The sequence below is a fragment of the Electrona antarctica genome (genome assembly GCF_951216825.1).
Source record: "Electrona antarctica genome assembly, chromosome: 14".
Classification (NCBI taxonomy): domain Eukaryota; kingdom Metazoa; phylum Chordata; class Actinopteri; order Myctophiformes; family Myctophidae; genus Electrona; species Electrona antarctica.
The window spans coordinates 7,767,084-7,784,327 of NC_136795.1; the positions used below are offsets into that span (position 1 = coordinate 7,767,084).

At 42.6% G+C, this 17,244-nt stretch overlaps 1 protein-coding gene across 1 annotated transcript; it reads left to right on the top strand.

Moving 5' to 3' along the window:
* Positions 1-2,194: 2,194 nt before the first annotated feature.
* On the top strand, positions 2,195-5,629 carry LOC306936304 (endoplasmic reticulum transmembrane helix translocase-like; the record flags this gene model as incomplete). Its single annotated transcript, XM_079519793.1, has 1 exon — positions 2,195-5,629. The coding sequence occupies one exon, from the start codon at positions 2,195-2,197 to the stop codon at positions 5,627-5,629; it is 3,435 nt and encodes a 1,144-aa protein (XP_079375919.1).
* Positions 5,630-17,244: the final 11,615 nt, after the last annotated feature.

Sequence of the window (17,244 nt, forward strand, 5' to 3'; positions counted from 1 at the left end):
ACACACACACACACACACAGGAAGGAAATGCCTTATTTTGTACAATATGTTGTTGGAAACATAGGAATCCTTTAGTTTCAAAGCTACTTATTTGTTAATAATGTTTCATGATGTCTTTTTATGGTACACAATTGAGCAATTTCTAACATGTTCTTTGTTAGAAAGGTCTGTTCCTGATTCCTGAGACCTGATTTTATTGAACTGTGGATTTGCTTACGTCCATGTGTGTCTTCATGCAAATCTATTCTTGTTCACTTTTTGAGTGGTGTAAACCACTCCTACAACTGGCTTTTGTGTGCAGAAAAAAATGAGCATGGTTGCTATGTTCAAAATAATTTCTGACGTAATTAAATCACACCCGGGTGAACTGGATGACCGTAGCAACCGTGGTCATTTTCTCTGCGCAAAAACAGCCAGTTGTGAAATCACATCCAGGTGTGATACATACATTTATCAAAAATGATAGCTTTTTTTACTTAACATATTTTGTGTGATTTCATTACGTCAGACATTACGTCAGACCACAGCTGATCATGCTATATAAAACCTTACACCACTCAGTTCACACGGGTGTGATTTTTGTATTATGCTTTTATGATATGTCATTGTGTCCTCTTTTTTTTGTAGTCATTCTGCTTGCCCCAACTAGCAAGCCCCTCCTTTAAATGCTATACATACAACCATGTTAAATTGCTGCCCTGAGGGCAGCATTTGAATGCTGGTCTCAGGGCAGCCAAATGCTATACATACACCAATGTTAAATTGCTGCCCTGAGGGCAGCATTTGAATGCTGGTCTCAGGGCAGCTCAAATGCTACATACAACCATGTTGTATGTAGAACTTCGGTATGAACTTCGTTGACATTAAGGAAGTATTTAGACAGGTACATCTTTGTGGAGTAACGAATTTTGTGGACTTAAAAGATGCTGTACTCTGTCGTCAACCCTAAAGCCATTCCAGCCTGTCAAAATGGGCAGGGGTGAGGTGGGTTTGAGGTTTCAGTTTGTTTTGGGAACTCTGGAGCCTTGTTTTAAGGGCCTTTGAGGTGCTGTGGTACCAAGAGTTGCATGCATAGTCAAAGAAACTCCTGTTAGGGTCTTCAAGGTGTTTTTGTTGACCAGTGAGGAGATCCTGTATAGGAATCTTGTTCTTTGGTTGACTTTTTTATTACGTTGGTGGCCATTTTATCACCGGAAAGATTGGCCTCCAGGATGAAACCTATAGGTAGGTAATTTCATCTTCGTGTGATAATATTGTTAACTGAGAAGCCATCAGCCTTGCTGAGATTACTATTTGATCCAGGTGTAAAGATAGTTATCATAGTTTGCCAGGTGCAGATTCTACCAAGTTCAGAGCTGAGGGCCTTTTCAACATGCAGTTTGTTCCTATACGAGACCAGCAGTGCAGAGTCATCTGCGAACAGCAGTCACAAGCTGATGTCGATCATGATCATGATCGATGATGATACACATCATAGACTGTGGCACCCACTACGTCATAGTAAAGTCAATTTATTTTTCCATTGCCTTGGCCTGAAGGTTTGTACGGAATAAATTGTTGATAAAAAGTCCATAGACTTGGCTGCCACATGATGTCACAGGGGGAACACACAAAGCTACCCATTAATCTTATAATAGAATTCAATGGCATCAGATCCAGCAGATCCTTACCCAAATACGGGGTCATACTTCAGATATGTATGACTGATGTCATCGACTGGCCACATGAAGTCACAACATCAACCAAATTCTATAAACAGCTTTTGTTGCCACACGTCTCAAGATTTGCCATTGACAATGAACGGAGAAATGACGTCAGAATTCCGCTAAATATGACGAAAATTAAACATCAAAACATTAACTGCCATTGACATTGAAGAGAATTGAAGGGACATTGCTACCTTATGTAGCAATGTATGTTCACTAACATAAATTGATGTACGATGACAAGAGCGCCCCTCATTTCACACAGGTGTGATTATTTATTATATGACACTCTTCATATTTGGTGCCCATGTGTCATGATTATGTCACAGGGTTAGTTGCATATGTTGATGATGCATGATGCATGATGCATATATAGGAATCCGTGGAGGCAGCATCAGACACTGTAGTCTGTGGATTACATTTTAAACTGACTGGCCTGGAAGGTTTTGGATGTGCAATAAACAAGGAATATAATAGAAGGGAATAATATGGCTCAGATTCGTGGGTTGGGTGTGCCACAAAAGGCCCATATTCGTGGGTTGGGTGTGCCACAAAAGGCCCAGTCTATGAACAACAACCAGCATGACAACAGCACCAGTGACGAGCTGGTTAGCGCAGTCACCCTGTACAAGCGAAGACCCTGGCTGCTACATATCACTGTGTTCCCATTTGTGGCTGTTCTCTACCCCGGCTGGCTCTACATCTGGTTAGGAGGAGCTTTTGAGCACCCGGAGGCAGGCCTGCTGGTGCTGGCTGCAATTGGAATCACACACATCCTGTTAGTGCTGTCTGGTTATTGGTCTGTGCACGCGCACTGTTGGCTCACTTGTTCCAAGGAACCAAACCCAGGAAAGGCTACGCTGGCAAAGGTCACACCCACCCCGAACAATGGTTCTGCCGAGCTTGTGGCACTTCAGAGGGACCAGGCTGAGGATGGTGAGGAGATTCTGTCCTTTGAGTTTCAGAGGATCTGCTATGTCTTTGACAACAAGGAGGAATGTTTCCACACGGTGGCATTTCCCATCGGACATCCGATTGGCCACTATCAGGCATGGCATGGCTACCACGAGGAAGCGGACGTGCGAGCTGCCGAAAGACGCTACGGCACCAATCGTGTTGAGATGGTGGTTCCTGATTTTGCGGAGCTCTTCAAAGAGAGAGCCACTGCTCCCTTCTTTGTGTTCCAGGTGTTCTGTGTGGCACTGTGGTGTCTGGATGTGTACTGGTACTACAGTGTATTCACACTTCTCACACTGGTGGCGTTTGAGTCCTCACTGGTCAAGCAGCAAATGAGGAACATGTCTGAGATCCGAGGCATGAGGAACAAGCGCTACATGATCCAGGTTTATCGCAACAGGAGGTGGAGATTCATACCCAGCGATGAGCTTGTCCCTGGAGACATTGTCTCAATAGGACGGTCATCTCAGGACAACTTGGTACCGTGTGATGTGCTGCTGCTCGGAGGACATTGCATTGTGGACGAGTCCATGCTGACTGGAGAGTCCGTGCCCCAGATGAAGGAGCCAGTGGAGGACCTGGACCCAGAACATATCTTGGACCTCGAGACAGACTCTCGTCTCCATGTAATTTATGGTGGGACTAAAGTGATCCAGCATAGCCCCCCTCCAAAAGTCAATGCTTGTCTCAAGCCTGTAGACAATGGTTGTGTGGCATATGTACTAAGAACTGGATTCTACACCTCTCAGGGTAAACTATTGCGGACCATCCTCTTTGGGGTGAAGAGAGTGACGGAAAACAATCTGGAGACCTTCATTTTCATTCTTTTCCTACTGGTGTTTGCCATTGCTGCAGCTAGGTACGTGTGGGTGGAGGGTACCAAGGACGTGAGCCGTAACCGGTACAAGTTATTTCTGGAGTGCACCCTAATCCTCACCAATGTGATCCCACCAGATCTCCCCATCCAGCTGTCACTGGCAGTCAATGCCTCTCTCATCGCCCTCTCTAAACTGTATGTATCCTGTACAGAGCCCTTCCGGATACCAATTGCAGGGAAAGTGGAGGTTTGCTGCTTTGACAAGACGGGAACCTTGACCAGTGACAGTCTGGTGGTACGAGGAGTGGCAGGCCTCAGAGAAGGGAACAAGTTGATGCCTATGTCTGAGATCCCAGTGGAGACCCACCGAGTGGTGGCCACCTGCCACTCGCTGGTCACCCTGGATGATGGGCAGTTGGTGGGGGATCCTTTAGAGAAGGCCATGATGATTGCGGCAGACTGGGTGCTCACCAAAGATGAGAAGGTTTTTGCTCGTGGCATCAAAACCCAGGGACTAAAGATCCACCAGCGCTTCCACTTTGCCAGTGCTCTGAAACGAATGTCAGTCTTGGCTTCCTATGAAAAGAAGGGTTCCACTGAGCTCTGCTACATTTCCACTGTCAAAGGAGCACCAGAGACACTCAGGGAAATGTTCTCAGTGTGTCCCGCGAGCTATGACAAGGTCCACAGGGAGATGTCCCGAGAAGGAGCAAGAGTTCTGGCCTTAGGCTACAAAGAGATTGGACACCTCAGCCATCAACGGGTAAGGGAAATGAATCGTGATACACTGGAGTGTGACCTGCGTTTCGTTGGGTTCATGGTGGTGTCATGCCCCCTCAAGAGCGACAGCAAGGCTGTCATCAGAGAGCTCCAGGAGGCATCACATCACGTGGTGATGATCACAGGTGACAACCCGCTGACGGCATGTCATGTCGCGAAGGAGCTACACTTCATTCAGAAGGACCATACACTTATATTACAGTCAGGTCGCAATCCAGGTGAGTGGCAGTGGGAGTCCATAGATGGCAGCGTGCATATACAAATGACCCCTCCTTCGATCTCCTCTTTCGTCCATCAGTATGATCTGTGTGTGACAGGGGAGGGATTGACTAGACTGGCTAGTGACACACAGCTTCTACACACCCTACTGCCTTATCTGAGAGTGTTTGCCAGGGTCAGCCCAAAACAGAAGGAGTTAGTGATCACAAGTCTAAAGGGCCTGGGCTATGTGACGTTGATGTGTGGCGATGGAACAAACGACATCGGAGCTCTGAAACATGCCCACATAGGTGTTGCTCTGTTCGCAGCACAACAATTGAGTAACAACCGGCCTGCATCAACAATCTTAGAAGACCTTGAAGAGGACCAGATACAAGTAGTGAAGCTGGGCGATGCCTCCATTGCTGCCCCCTTCACCTCCAAACTGTCCTCAATTCAATGTGTTTGTCATGTGATAAAGCAGGGCCGTTGTACTCTAGTGACAACACTGCAGATGTTTAAGATCCTTGCCTTGAATGCCCTGGTTCTGGCCTTCAGCCAGTCTGTGCTCTACCTCGAGGGGGTCATGTTCAGTGATTTCCAGTATACCCTGCAGGGCTTTTTGTTGACTGGCTGTTTCCTCTTCATATCAAGGTCAAAGCCACTTAAAACATTATCCAGAGAGCGGCCCTTACCAAACATCTTCAATCTCTATACAGTGTTAACGGTGCTGCTACAGTTTGCTGTTCACTTCTGCTGTTTGGTATATCTTTACCTAGGGGCACAGAGCCGAAGTCCTCCACGGGTGGAACAGTTTGTGGATCTATCTAAAGAATTTGAGCCCAGTCTTATCAACAGCACTGTATACATTATGTCAATGACCATGCAGATGGCTACATTTGTCATTAACTACAAGGGTCACCCTTTCATGGAGTCCCTCACTGAGAATAAACCATTACTACAGAGTATTGCCCTAACGGGTTTCGCCATTGTTGGACTGTTGACAGGTATCTCAGCAGAATTCAATGAATATTTTTCTCTTGTAGACATTCCCACTGAGTTCAAACTAGTCATTGCCATGGTGCTTGTGGTGGACTTTGTTGCCACTCTACTGGTGGACCGTATCCTGCAGTTCCTGCTTGGCAAAGAAACCCTCAGGGTACCTTCTTGAACTTATACCAATGCAACTGCTGCCCTAAGCAAAAACAAAACAAAAAAAACTGTAAAGGGAGAGGAAAAATATGTTGGACGTAGAGATTTAGAGCTGTTAAGACATGCACAAGATGGCCAGAACAGTCAAAGCCAGTCTGCAGTGCATACTCTTAAAGGCCCTAATCCCCAGGGTACAGGCTTTAGTTTCGACATACTATTGGTCCGACAACGACAACCTACCTCAAACCATAACCGCAAGCACGGAGCAGCGCATGTTCGGCAACCTTAATGCATGTTCGCAAACCTTAATCCAGTTGCCAACGTTAACGCATGTTCGCCAACCTTAATCCGGTCGTTTTCCACATGTCGGTCCTATGGTATGTCGGATAAGCGTGCGCACCCCAACCACCCAGTTTCATTCCCTTGCTTCACCATCCCACTACAGAAGGCCAAGAAGACAGCAGTATTGTGCTGAGGTGAATATGAGATAGTGTGTTGCTAACATGAAGCATATATAGACACACAACAGGGGACAATTATTTTTAAGTGGCTCTACAAGAGGCTAGCTGTCTATGATATGAGAATCAAACTTTGTATGCACGTTGATGCCAGTAGGCCACAGAAGTACATACTATTTGTTTTCACGTATATTGTATTCTTTTTTTCTACATCCAGCTTTTAGTTACCGTCCACAAACTTCATATTGAAAAAACATTAAATTCCCATTGACAATGAATGGAGAATTTGATGTCATAATTATGTCTGAGCAAATAGGCATAGTGGCTATTTTACGTCATGATGATATATGATAATAAGAGCACCCCTCACTTCACACAGGTGTGATTTTTAAATATAAAACTTTTAGGTCAATGGCATTTAGATTGGGCTGAAACCTTGCCCACATTTGGAGTAATATGTCACAGATGACGCTGGCCACATGAAGTCCAAGATCCACATTGGAGCCACTGCACCATTCCCATGTGGAGTGGCTACCAAGATCCACAATTCTTTTTAGATTTTTGGATTGGACACACATTTGACCGTGTGTGTGGGTGTCTATTTCAGCACGGTCACTGTGGCTACTGTGTCTATTAGTCTATTTCAGTGACATAGCGATTACGTAATCCAAAGCACCGCTCACTTCACACTGGGTGTGATTTTTGAGTGGTGCACTGCTAACCGCTCCAACGTCTGGCTTTGTGTGTATGTCTATACCATATTATCATCCCCCAATTCATATTCAAGTCAATGGAAAAATAAAATATAGCTGCAAGCAATGATAAGACGGGGCCAAGCAATACGAAAACTCACATGGCCCTTTTAGGCTGCTTAACAATGCCACTTTAGGTCACACAGCGGTACTTTTCATTTTTACACTCCCTCTGCTAACCTGGGGAGAGCAACTGACTGACCCCATGTTTCCTAAAAATCACACCCGTGTGAACTGAGTGGTGTAAGGTCTTATATAGCCTGATCATCTCTGATCTGACGTAATGTCTGACGTAATGAAATCACACCCGGGTGAACTGGGTGACCGTAGCAACCATGCTCATTTTTTCTGCACAGACTAACAAAGCCAGTTGTAGGAGTGGTTTACACCACTCAAAAATGCATGACGAGTCCAAGCTGCTTCTTTCCACCTGACAGGGGGGTCGATATTATATCACGACGATATGTATCGATTTATAAAAATAAAATAAAATAAAAAAATATATTTTTTAGGGGGGGCTAGTGTGTGATATGAAATGTGAGCTGTAATCATATTCCATCATATTCACATGCTTTTGGAGAGAAATGAGGCAGACTCCATGCAGTCACTTTCAGTAGTAGAGGCCTGCAGAGGGGAGCTGTATGTGTCTGTGACTGTGCCCAGGTGATGGTCGTTATTGATGCTCATTAATACATCAAGGAAGGCAATTATGTTTGCAATGTAGTTAAATAAAAATTGTGAAAACTAAACAAAATACATACATACATGGATGCACCTGGGACGTATCCTCAGTGATGTATCCCAAGGTCATCGGGGTTTCGGGTCTCGCAACATCATACCCCTCACTCAGGTGACCCAGCCGGGGTGATCAAGTCCCGACTTACGTCCCAGTAGCTACCCTCGATCAGTCCCATTAGGGAAAAACCAGGGCCACACAATCCGTTCCTCCTGAACTACTCTGCCGGGACTGGGAGGTACCATTCTGGCGCGTGGAAGGACTAGGCTCTGTGGGTTGACTCCTGTCCGGGCCCCTCCTACGTCTCACCATGGTCCACTCCTGCTCTCACCAGGTCAGGCCCTGTGCGTTGCACCAGACTCCCAGCACCAGGCACTTCATTCAGGAATGGTGGATTCTCGAGCCGCAACAGTTCCGCAGGCTCCACCTTGCCCTTGGTGGTGCCGCAGGCTCCGCTTGAGGCCCGAATGGCCCTCCTAAAGGCCTCACCGTGGGTTTGTTGGGCTTCTTCCTCACGGAAGACACAGGCTGGGGCGCCAACCCATACTGCTCCCGGGTGCCGTCTAATTTCCGGCTGCCACCCGTCTCTCCGGTGGAAAAAAGCTTGGGGGGGAAGATAAATCATTATTTTTTGGTCATTTGTCTGGAAAATAATTGTGTTGAAAATATCGTGAAAAATCGTATCGTGAACCTCATATCGTGATACGTTACGTATCGTGAGTTGAGTGTATCGTTACATGCCTAGTAACGCGTGGAAGGAACCCGTTATTCCAACCAGTTCCTTTCCTTTCAGGGTTGAGAGAGGGCTGTCGCCCACCTTTTTGAATTATATGAAAAACAGTCAAGCTATTTTACTATATATTTGAGCAAAATGCACAAACATTTCAACACACAAACTTATGACCAATATCTATTTTTTTATGAGCCAATGAAAATTGCAGTTTTATGAAAATTCTTCTTCTGCCCCTATCCAACATGTTAATGAAACGTTACAGTATGCCAAATAGCACTGATATAGTCTTACTCCAATTGGCCAAATGGGGGCGCTATAGCAATCATTTGAAAATGAAAACTTTGAACAGGCATAACTCGTACCTTGTTTGGCCAAAAGTCATGTACATTTTTAACTCATGCGGAACACATTTGTCACTTTGTACGTGAAGAAATTTGTAAACAAAAAATATAGCTGCAAGCAGCGATAAGGGGCCAAGGAATGCAGAAATATGAAAAAGACTATACACAATACACATGTGCCTTGACTAATGCGGAACACATGTGTCACTTTGACTAGTAAGCTCCGCCCTTAGATTTCCCGCAATTTTTGAGCAATTTGTGCGAAACATTCTACACACAATCAGTGGATACAATCTGTGGAAGAGCAGTTTGTGTGTCAAGATTTGTACAAAAAAACGAAATATATATAGCTGCAAGCAGCGATAACAGGCACTTTGAACAGGCATAACTCATGCCTCGTTTGGCTAAAAGCCATGGAATTTGTCCCTTGACTCATGCAGAACATCTGTCACTTTGTACGTGCAGAAATTTGTAAAATAATTAATACAAATGTATATATAGCTGCAAGAAGCGATAAGAGGGGCCAAGGAATGCAGCAATAAGAAGACTATATGCAATACGCGCAATAAGCGGGCGCACATCAAGGGCTGAGAGGGGGCTGTCACTCAGCTGCTCGACGCGTTCAAAGGGCTTTTTGGGTTACGGATAAGTTTAACACAGTTTTACTGAGGTCAGGGTTATGGTTAAGGTTAGGTTCAGCTGAGGTTAGATTAGGGTCGGCTATTTAAAATGCTCATTTGTTAATTGTATGGTCTTCTTTCTCTCAACTTCAGTGTTCTACGTTTCTATGGCTTATTGTGTGTATTGCATATCGTTTTATGAGTGGTGCCTAACCGCTCCAATGACTGCCAGCGTCTGTCTGTCTGTCTGTCTGTCTGTCTGGAGTACGAACAGCTGCAGTGAACTAAAGTGGCACTGTTTAATTAAATTAAATAATTTATTTTTAATTATTTACAATTTTCTTCGATGGATTTTTATGTTGTATTTAATTGTTACGTGTGGAAGGAACATGTTATTCCGACCAGTTCCTTTCCCCTCCATCAGGCGCCCCGGCTGGCCAGGGGGAGGTAGTTTAGAGACCAGGATTAGCCAGTGGTGTTGTTGAGCAGCCTGCACCGCTCAGTTCACATGGGTGTGATTTTTCTTATTGCTTAATTCAATAATAATAAATGTAATACACAATTATAATTTATATTTATTCATCCATATCCACATGTGCTTTATTACCTCTATACTACAGAATTATATATATTAGAATGTACTGTGTAAACATTTGTATTTCTATAGCACATTTCAACAGCAAGGCAATTAAATGTGCTTTACACAAAACATCAAGCAAAGGAAACAATAATACAATTATAAAATGACATCAGGATGCATACATAAATAAATAAATAGATACAGTTTCAGTGCAGAGCAGAAAAGAAAAGAGAGAAAAGATTACAATAACTCAGAACAGAAAGGTCTTTAGTTTGAAAATAAATAAAAAGTGGCGGCAGGCTTGCAGTAGTATTGTAAATGTTCACTATTGGACCAAGCTCATCGAGCAAAGTCCTAATTATGTGCAAACATACATGGCAAAATATATAATTTTCATATATCATATTCTCATTCTGAATAGATTCTATTCTATTCTATAATTCTGAAACTATATACAGTAACTGAATTGAGGGTTAACGTTTCTGCATAGTGTTCAAGTTGAACGAATGAATGAAAAACGTTATTCTGAACATGATAAAATTAGACAAAAGTCAAAGAATTAAAATAAGTGCAATATAGAACAAATAAAATAATATTCCCAAAACAAAAACAACAACAACAAAAAAAACAAGCCTCACTGGCTGCAAGTATAATTATTTTTCTTTTTTTACTTTTATAGTAAAAAAAGTTCAATTTGAAGTAAATATATCCTTGCTGTACGTGCATGCACAACAAGTGCATGCTTAATTAATTTGTTTAAAATTTAAAGAAAATCTTAAAATGAATAGTGTTAGTAATCTTCATGAAAAAGGGTTATCTTCTTTAGATTTTGTCTCTAAAACAGGCTGTTTAATGCAGTGTAGGCAAATGAGAAGAGTAGTAATGTGAACACATTGAGGGGTCTTCTCATAGTCGTAGCTCTGTTTAGGCTCAATACCGCTTGATCAGTTGTCAGGGCTGTAGGTGCTGGTGTAGTTGATGGTGTAGTTGCTGGTGTAGTTGGTGTAGGTGCTGGTGTAGTTGGTGTAGTTGCTGGTGTAGTTGGTGTAGTTGGTGTAGTTGCTGGTGTAGTTGGTGTAGTTGCTGGTGTAGTTGGTGTAGTTGGTGTAGTTGCTGGTGTAGTTGGTGTAGTTGGTGGTGTAGTTGGTGTAGTTGCTGGTGTAGTTGGTGTAGTTGGTGTAGTTGTTGGTGTAGTTGGTGTAGTTGCTGGTGTAGTTGGTGTAGTTGGTGTAGTTGCTGGTGTAGTTGGTGTAGGTGCTGGTGTAGTTGGTGTAGTTGCTGGTGTAGTTGGTGTAGTTGGTGTAGTTGTTGGTGTAGTTGGTGTAGTTGCTGGTGTAGTTGGTGTAGTTGGTGTAGTTGCTGGTGTAGTTGGTGTAGTTGGTGGTGTAGTTGGTGTAGTTGCTGGTGTAGTTGGTGTAGTTGGTGTAGTTGTTGGTGTAGTTGGTGTAGTTGCTGGTGTAGTTGGTGTAGTTGGTGTAGTTGGTGTAGTTGTTGGTGTAGTTGGTGTAGTTGCTGGTGTAGTTGGTGTAGTTGGTGTAGTTGGTGTAGTTGTTGGTGTAGTTGGTGTAGTTGCTGGTGTAGTTGCTGCTGTAGTTGTCGTTACTACAGTTGTTGCTGTCCCTGTTATTGGTACAGTTGTATTTGTATTTGGGATACCTGCAATAACAGGACATAACACTTATTTTCAGTTCATATTTCCCCAGTAAAACAAACAGAGATGTGTAACAGAGATTCTATGCGAAGAACACTAACCTGTTGTGATAGTGTTCGGCACAATATCAAGGAATGAAACTGACGTATTGCGAGCTGTTTCGAGTGAATTCACTGCATGGGTGCCATTAGGAACCACATTTGAGTTGATAAAGGTCAAATTGCATTGTATATTGACAGAACCCGGCCTGTTGAAACAAAATATGTGAGTTAGTCAGAGTATTGGTATTTATTTCAGAATTTAAGTATGTCATACTGTATATGTCCAAGCATGTGTGAGAATATTTATACTACTTACAATATCCGTATGACAAACGGCTCCAGGAAAGTCGTTGGATATGCCAATTTGAATGCTTTGTTAAGCTAAATAATAAGGAAACACATATAGTGTTAATATTTTTCTATAACCAATAACATACATTAATTCCCTAGTTAATATTGTTCTATAACCAATAACATACATTACTTCCCTAGTGTTAATATTGTTCTATAACCAATAACATACATTAATTCCCTACTATATGTATGGAAAAAAACAACAAACACAGATTCCAAATTAACGGTTGCTTGTGGTTTCTTACCTCTATTGTGATATTAGCAACCAGCTCTTGGTATTCAGCTGAGGTAGGATCGTAATATTCTGGGATGAATTCACGATTGAGCTGAAACTCCATTATAAGAAAGCCTTTTTGTGGACGATCGGTTTCTGCGGTGGTTGTGTCTGCACTTGGGACAGTTGTTTCTGCTGAGATCTGAAAATGGAAATGTATTTGAATGGATATAGAGGATCCCTCACATGTCTGTGACTTGCCAAGAAAGACAGTCCTCAACTCTTGAAGTATATTCAATCTCAACCCAACAGTGAGTGTCCAATGCCATAATAAAGCCATAATTACTATGAGCCATAAGCAACAGATTCCACATACCCAGAAAATGGTCTGTATTTTCTAGGTTGTTTATGTGTTTAAAGATGGAGCGAGTTCACATTACTCTAATAGATCCCTAACCTGACTCCGCCAGATGGTGGCAGTAGGTTAACTGACCCCCAGGTGTGGTTAGAATATTCAAATATGTCTTCCCTGTGTATTTTTGAAGGGGCGCTAGCCCCTCCTATATACAGGTTTAATGTTTGTTTTTAGTTCAATGTTTGTTTTAAAAACGCCATTGACAATGAAGGGAAAATATACGTCATCTTGTCCCTAACACAAACATTAAATGCCATTAACAATAAAGACAATTTAATGTTTGTTTTGACACCGTTTGTTTAACATCACCATTACCATCACCTAATCATAGCAACATGAGTTAGACTTTAATATATTAGCGCCCCTCACTTCACACGGGTGTGCTCAGACACATATTACGTAAATTCTACTTTCATTGTCAATGGCAAATGTGACACGAGTTATGACAAAAAGCTGTATAGCCTATAGGAGGGCCTATAGCACCCCTCAAAAACTAATCTGATCACTTTATGTACACTTTTTGAAAAACATCTTCCTCCTAGTATAATCATACATAGTACCTGATGACCATGTTTTAGGGGGTTGGGGGGAATCACTGCACTCCTTCTTTAACATGTATGTGTTTAACAACACATCCACATCCATGGCTGCATGGTTGTGTTGTTAAATGGGTTTTTTTGTGGCTTTCGCCTTTATTTTATATTTCTTTATGGAGGGACAGACAGTAGGCTGACAGGAAATGGGGAGAGAGATGGGGGGAAGACATGCAGTAAAGGCCGTCGGGATCGGGAGTCGAACCCGCGGTACACTGCCAGACTGGATTACCAGCCAAGGTGCCTGGACCACTGAGCATGGCTGTGTTGTTAAACACATACATTCCTTAACATCGGGAAACTCACCCGCCCAGGTGATGGCAATAATACGAATCACCGTATCTCAACAAAGGTGCAAATCATAAAATATACAACTCTGCAATGATCTGATGCTGATGTGTTTGTGTTGATGCCAATGGTTACCCAACAGCATGTGTCTATTAGATAACCATCTTTAGAAACACATGCAGTTTGGGCTGTTAATAGCTTTGAAAGCAGATGTATGTGTTAGGGACAGTCTCAGTAATTTCTAAAGCCCAAGTTCCGAGTTCAACATACCAGAAATTCAGAATCACTTATACGTGTTGCCTGTTTTGGATTCTGATAAAATATATTAATTCATTTGTTTGTCTAAAATAATTGTGCATTTATTCCTTACGGTGTTTGTGGTTCTTGGAGTTGTGGATGCCTGAGATATTGTTGTAGTTGCAGTAGGTGGCCTTGCACTTGTAGACGTTGGAGTTGTGTTTGATAAGGTGGTAGCTGTAGTTATTGGAGTTTTAATAGTTGAAGTTGTTGTTGGAATCATGGTTGCTTGAGGACTTGTACTTAATGGAGTTCTGGTAGTTGTTTGAGATGTAGCTGTTACCAGAGGCTGTGGTCTAGTTATTGGTGTAGTCTGTGGTCTAGTTATTGGTGTAGTCTGTGGTCTAGTTATTGGTGTAGTCTGTGGTCTAGTTATTGGTGTAGTCTGTGGTCTAGTTATTGGTGCAGTCTGTGGTCTAGTTATTGGTGTAGTTGGTCGTCTAGTTATTGATGTAGTTGGTCGTCTAGTTATTGATGTAGTCTGTGGTCTAGTTATTGGTGTAGTCTGTGGTCTAGTTATTGGTGTAGTCTGTGGTCTAGTTATTGATGTAGTTGGTCGTCTAGTTATTGGTGTAGTCTGTGGTCTAGTTATTGGTGTAGTTGGTCGTCTAGTTATTGGTGCAGTTTGTGGTCTAGTTATTGGTGTAGTCTGTGGTCTAGTTATTGGTGTAGTCGGTCGTCTAGTTATTGGTGTAGTCTGTGGTCTAGTTATTGGTGTAGTCTGTGGTCTAGTTATTGGTGTAGTCTGTGGTCTAGTTATTGGTGTAGACTGTGGTCTAGTTATTGGTGTAGACTGTGGTCTAGTTATTGATGTAGTTGGTCGTCTAATTATTGATGTAGTTGGTCGTCTAGTTATTGATGTAGTTGGTCGTCTAGTTACTGGTGTAGTCTGTTGTCTAGTTATTGATGTAGTCGGTCGTCTAGTTATTGGTGTAGTCTGTTGTCTAGTTATTGGTGTAGTCGGTCGTCTAGTTACTGGTGTAGTCTGTTGTCTAGTTACTGGTGTAGTCGGTCGTCTAGTTACTGGTGTAGTCTGTTGTCTAGTTATTGGTGTAGTCGGTCGTCTAGTTATTGGTGTAGTCTGTTGTCTAGTTATTGGTGTAGTCGGTCGTCTAGTTACTGGTGTAGTCTGTTGTCTAGTTACTGGTGTAGTCGGTCGTCTAGTTACTGGTGTAGTCTGTTGTCTAGTTATTGGTGTAGTCGGTCGTCTAGTTACTGGTGTAGTCTGTTGTCTAGTTACTGGTTTAGTCGGTCGTCTAGTTACTGGTGTAGTCTGTTGTCTAGTTATTGGTGTAGTCGGTCGTCTAGTTACTGGTGTAGTCTGTTGTCTAGTTACTGGTGTAGTCGGTCGTCTAGTTACTGGTGTAGTCTGTTGTCTAGTTATTGGTGTAGTCGGTCGTCTAGTTATTGGTGTAGTCTGTTGTCTAGTTATTGGTGTAGTCGGTCGTCTAGTTACTGGTGTAGTCTGTTGTCTAGTTACTGGTGTAGTCGGTCGTCTAGTTACTGGTGTAGTCTGTTGTCTAGTTATTGGTGTAGTCGGTCGTCTAGTTACTGGTGTAGTCTGTCGTCTAGTTATTGGTGTAGTCTGTTGTCTAGTTATTGGTGTAGTCGGTCGTCTAGTTATTGGTGTAGTCTGTTGTCTAGTTATTGGTGTAGTCGGTCGTCTAGTTACTGGTGTAGTCTGTCGTCTAGTTATTGGTGTAGTCTGTTGTCTAGTTATTGGTGTAGTCGGTCGTCTAGTTATTGGTGTAGTCTGTTGTCTAGTTATTGGTGTAGTCGGTCGTCTAGTTACTAGTGTAGTCTGTCGTCTAGTTATTGGTGTAGTCTGTTGTCTAGTTATTGGTGTAGTCGGTCGTCTAGTTACTGGTGTAGTCTGTCGTCTAGTTATTGGTGTAGTCTGTGGTCTAGTTATTGGTGTAGTCTGTGGTCTAGTTATTGGTGTAGTCTGTGGTCTAGTTATTGGTGTAGTCTGTGGTCTAGTTATTGGTGTATTCGGTCGTCTAGTTATTGGTGTATTCTGTGGTCTGGTTATTGTTGTTGATACAGACTGAAATGTGCTCTGAGAAGCTGTCGTCGAGGGCCTCGCGGCCAAAGCCGTGGCGATAGTCTTTGGTACACTGGTTGTAGGTCCAGTTGTTACTACTTTTGGAGGCTTTGTTTTTGATAAAGTCTGAGATGTTTTGGTAGTCCTGAATGAAGTTGCAGAAGTTGGATTTGTGGCAACGCCAGTGAAGGTTACAGTGTTAGGTTGAGACTGCGAAGGGTTATTCGTAGTTTCAACTGGTACATGTGATGTCACACTGGTATGAAGGGTCGAAGAATGTGTGTTGCTGGTTTGCATTGAAGATTGTGAATGAATCACGGATGTAGTTGACACCACTGGGATTTTAGTTGGGTTTGAAGATGTTTTGGTAGTGCTGACTGAAGTTGCAAAAGTTGTATTTGTTGCAAAGTGTGTGCGATTTACAGTGTTAGTTTGAGATTCAGTAGGTCCATATGTAGTTGCTGTAGTTTCAACTGGTATTTGTGATGTTACACTGGTATGAAGGGTCGAAGAATGTGTGTTGCTGGTTTGCATTGAAGATGGTGAATAATTCACAGATGTAGTTGAGACCGTTGGGATTTCAGCTGAGTTTGAAGAGGTTTTGGAAGTGCTGAATGAAGTTGCAGAAGTTGGATTTGTTGCAAAACGTGTGACAGTTACAGTGTTGGTTTGAGATTCAGTAGGTCTATTAGTAGTTGCTGTAGTTTCAACTGGTACTTGTAATGTTACACTGGTATGAAGGGTTGAAGAATGTGTGTTGCTGGTTTGCGTTGAAGATGGTGAATGACTCACAGATGTAGTTGAGACCGTTGGGATTTCAGCTGAGTTTGAAGATGTTTTGGTAGTGCTGACTGAAGTTGCAGAAGTTGGATTTGTTGCAAAGTGTGTGACAGCTACAGTGTTGGTTTGAGAGTCCGTAGGTCTATTTGTAGTTGATGTAGTTTCAACTGGTACTTGTGATGTTACACTAGTATGAAGGATCGAAGAATGTGTGTTGCTGATTTGCGTTGAAGATGGTGAATGACTCACAGATGTAGTTGACACCACTGGGATTTCAGTTGGGTTTGAAGATGTTTTGGTAGTGCTGACTGAAGTTGCAGAAGTTGGATTTGTTGAAAAGTGTGTGACAGTTACAGTGTTGGTTTGAGATTCAGTAGGTCTATTAGTAGTTGATGTAGTTTCAACTGGTACTTGTGATGTTACACTGGTATGAAGGGTCGAAGAATGTGTGTTGCTAGCTTGCGTTGAAGATGGTGAATGACTCAAAGATGTAGTTGACACCAATGGGATTTCAGTTGGGTTTGAAGATGTTTTGGTAGTGCTGACTGAAGTTGCAGAAGTTGGATTTGTTGCAAAGTGTGTGAGAGTTACAGTGTTGGTTTGAGAGTCCGTAGGTCTATTTGTAGTTTCTGTAGTTTCAACTGGTACTTGTGATGTTACATTAGTATGAAGGGTCAAAGAATGTGTGTTGCTAGCTTGCGTTGAAGATGGTGAATGACTCAAAGATGTAGTTGACA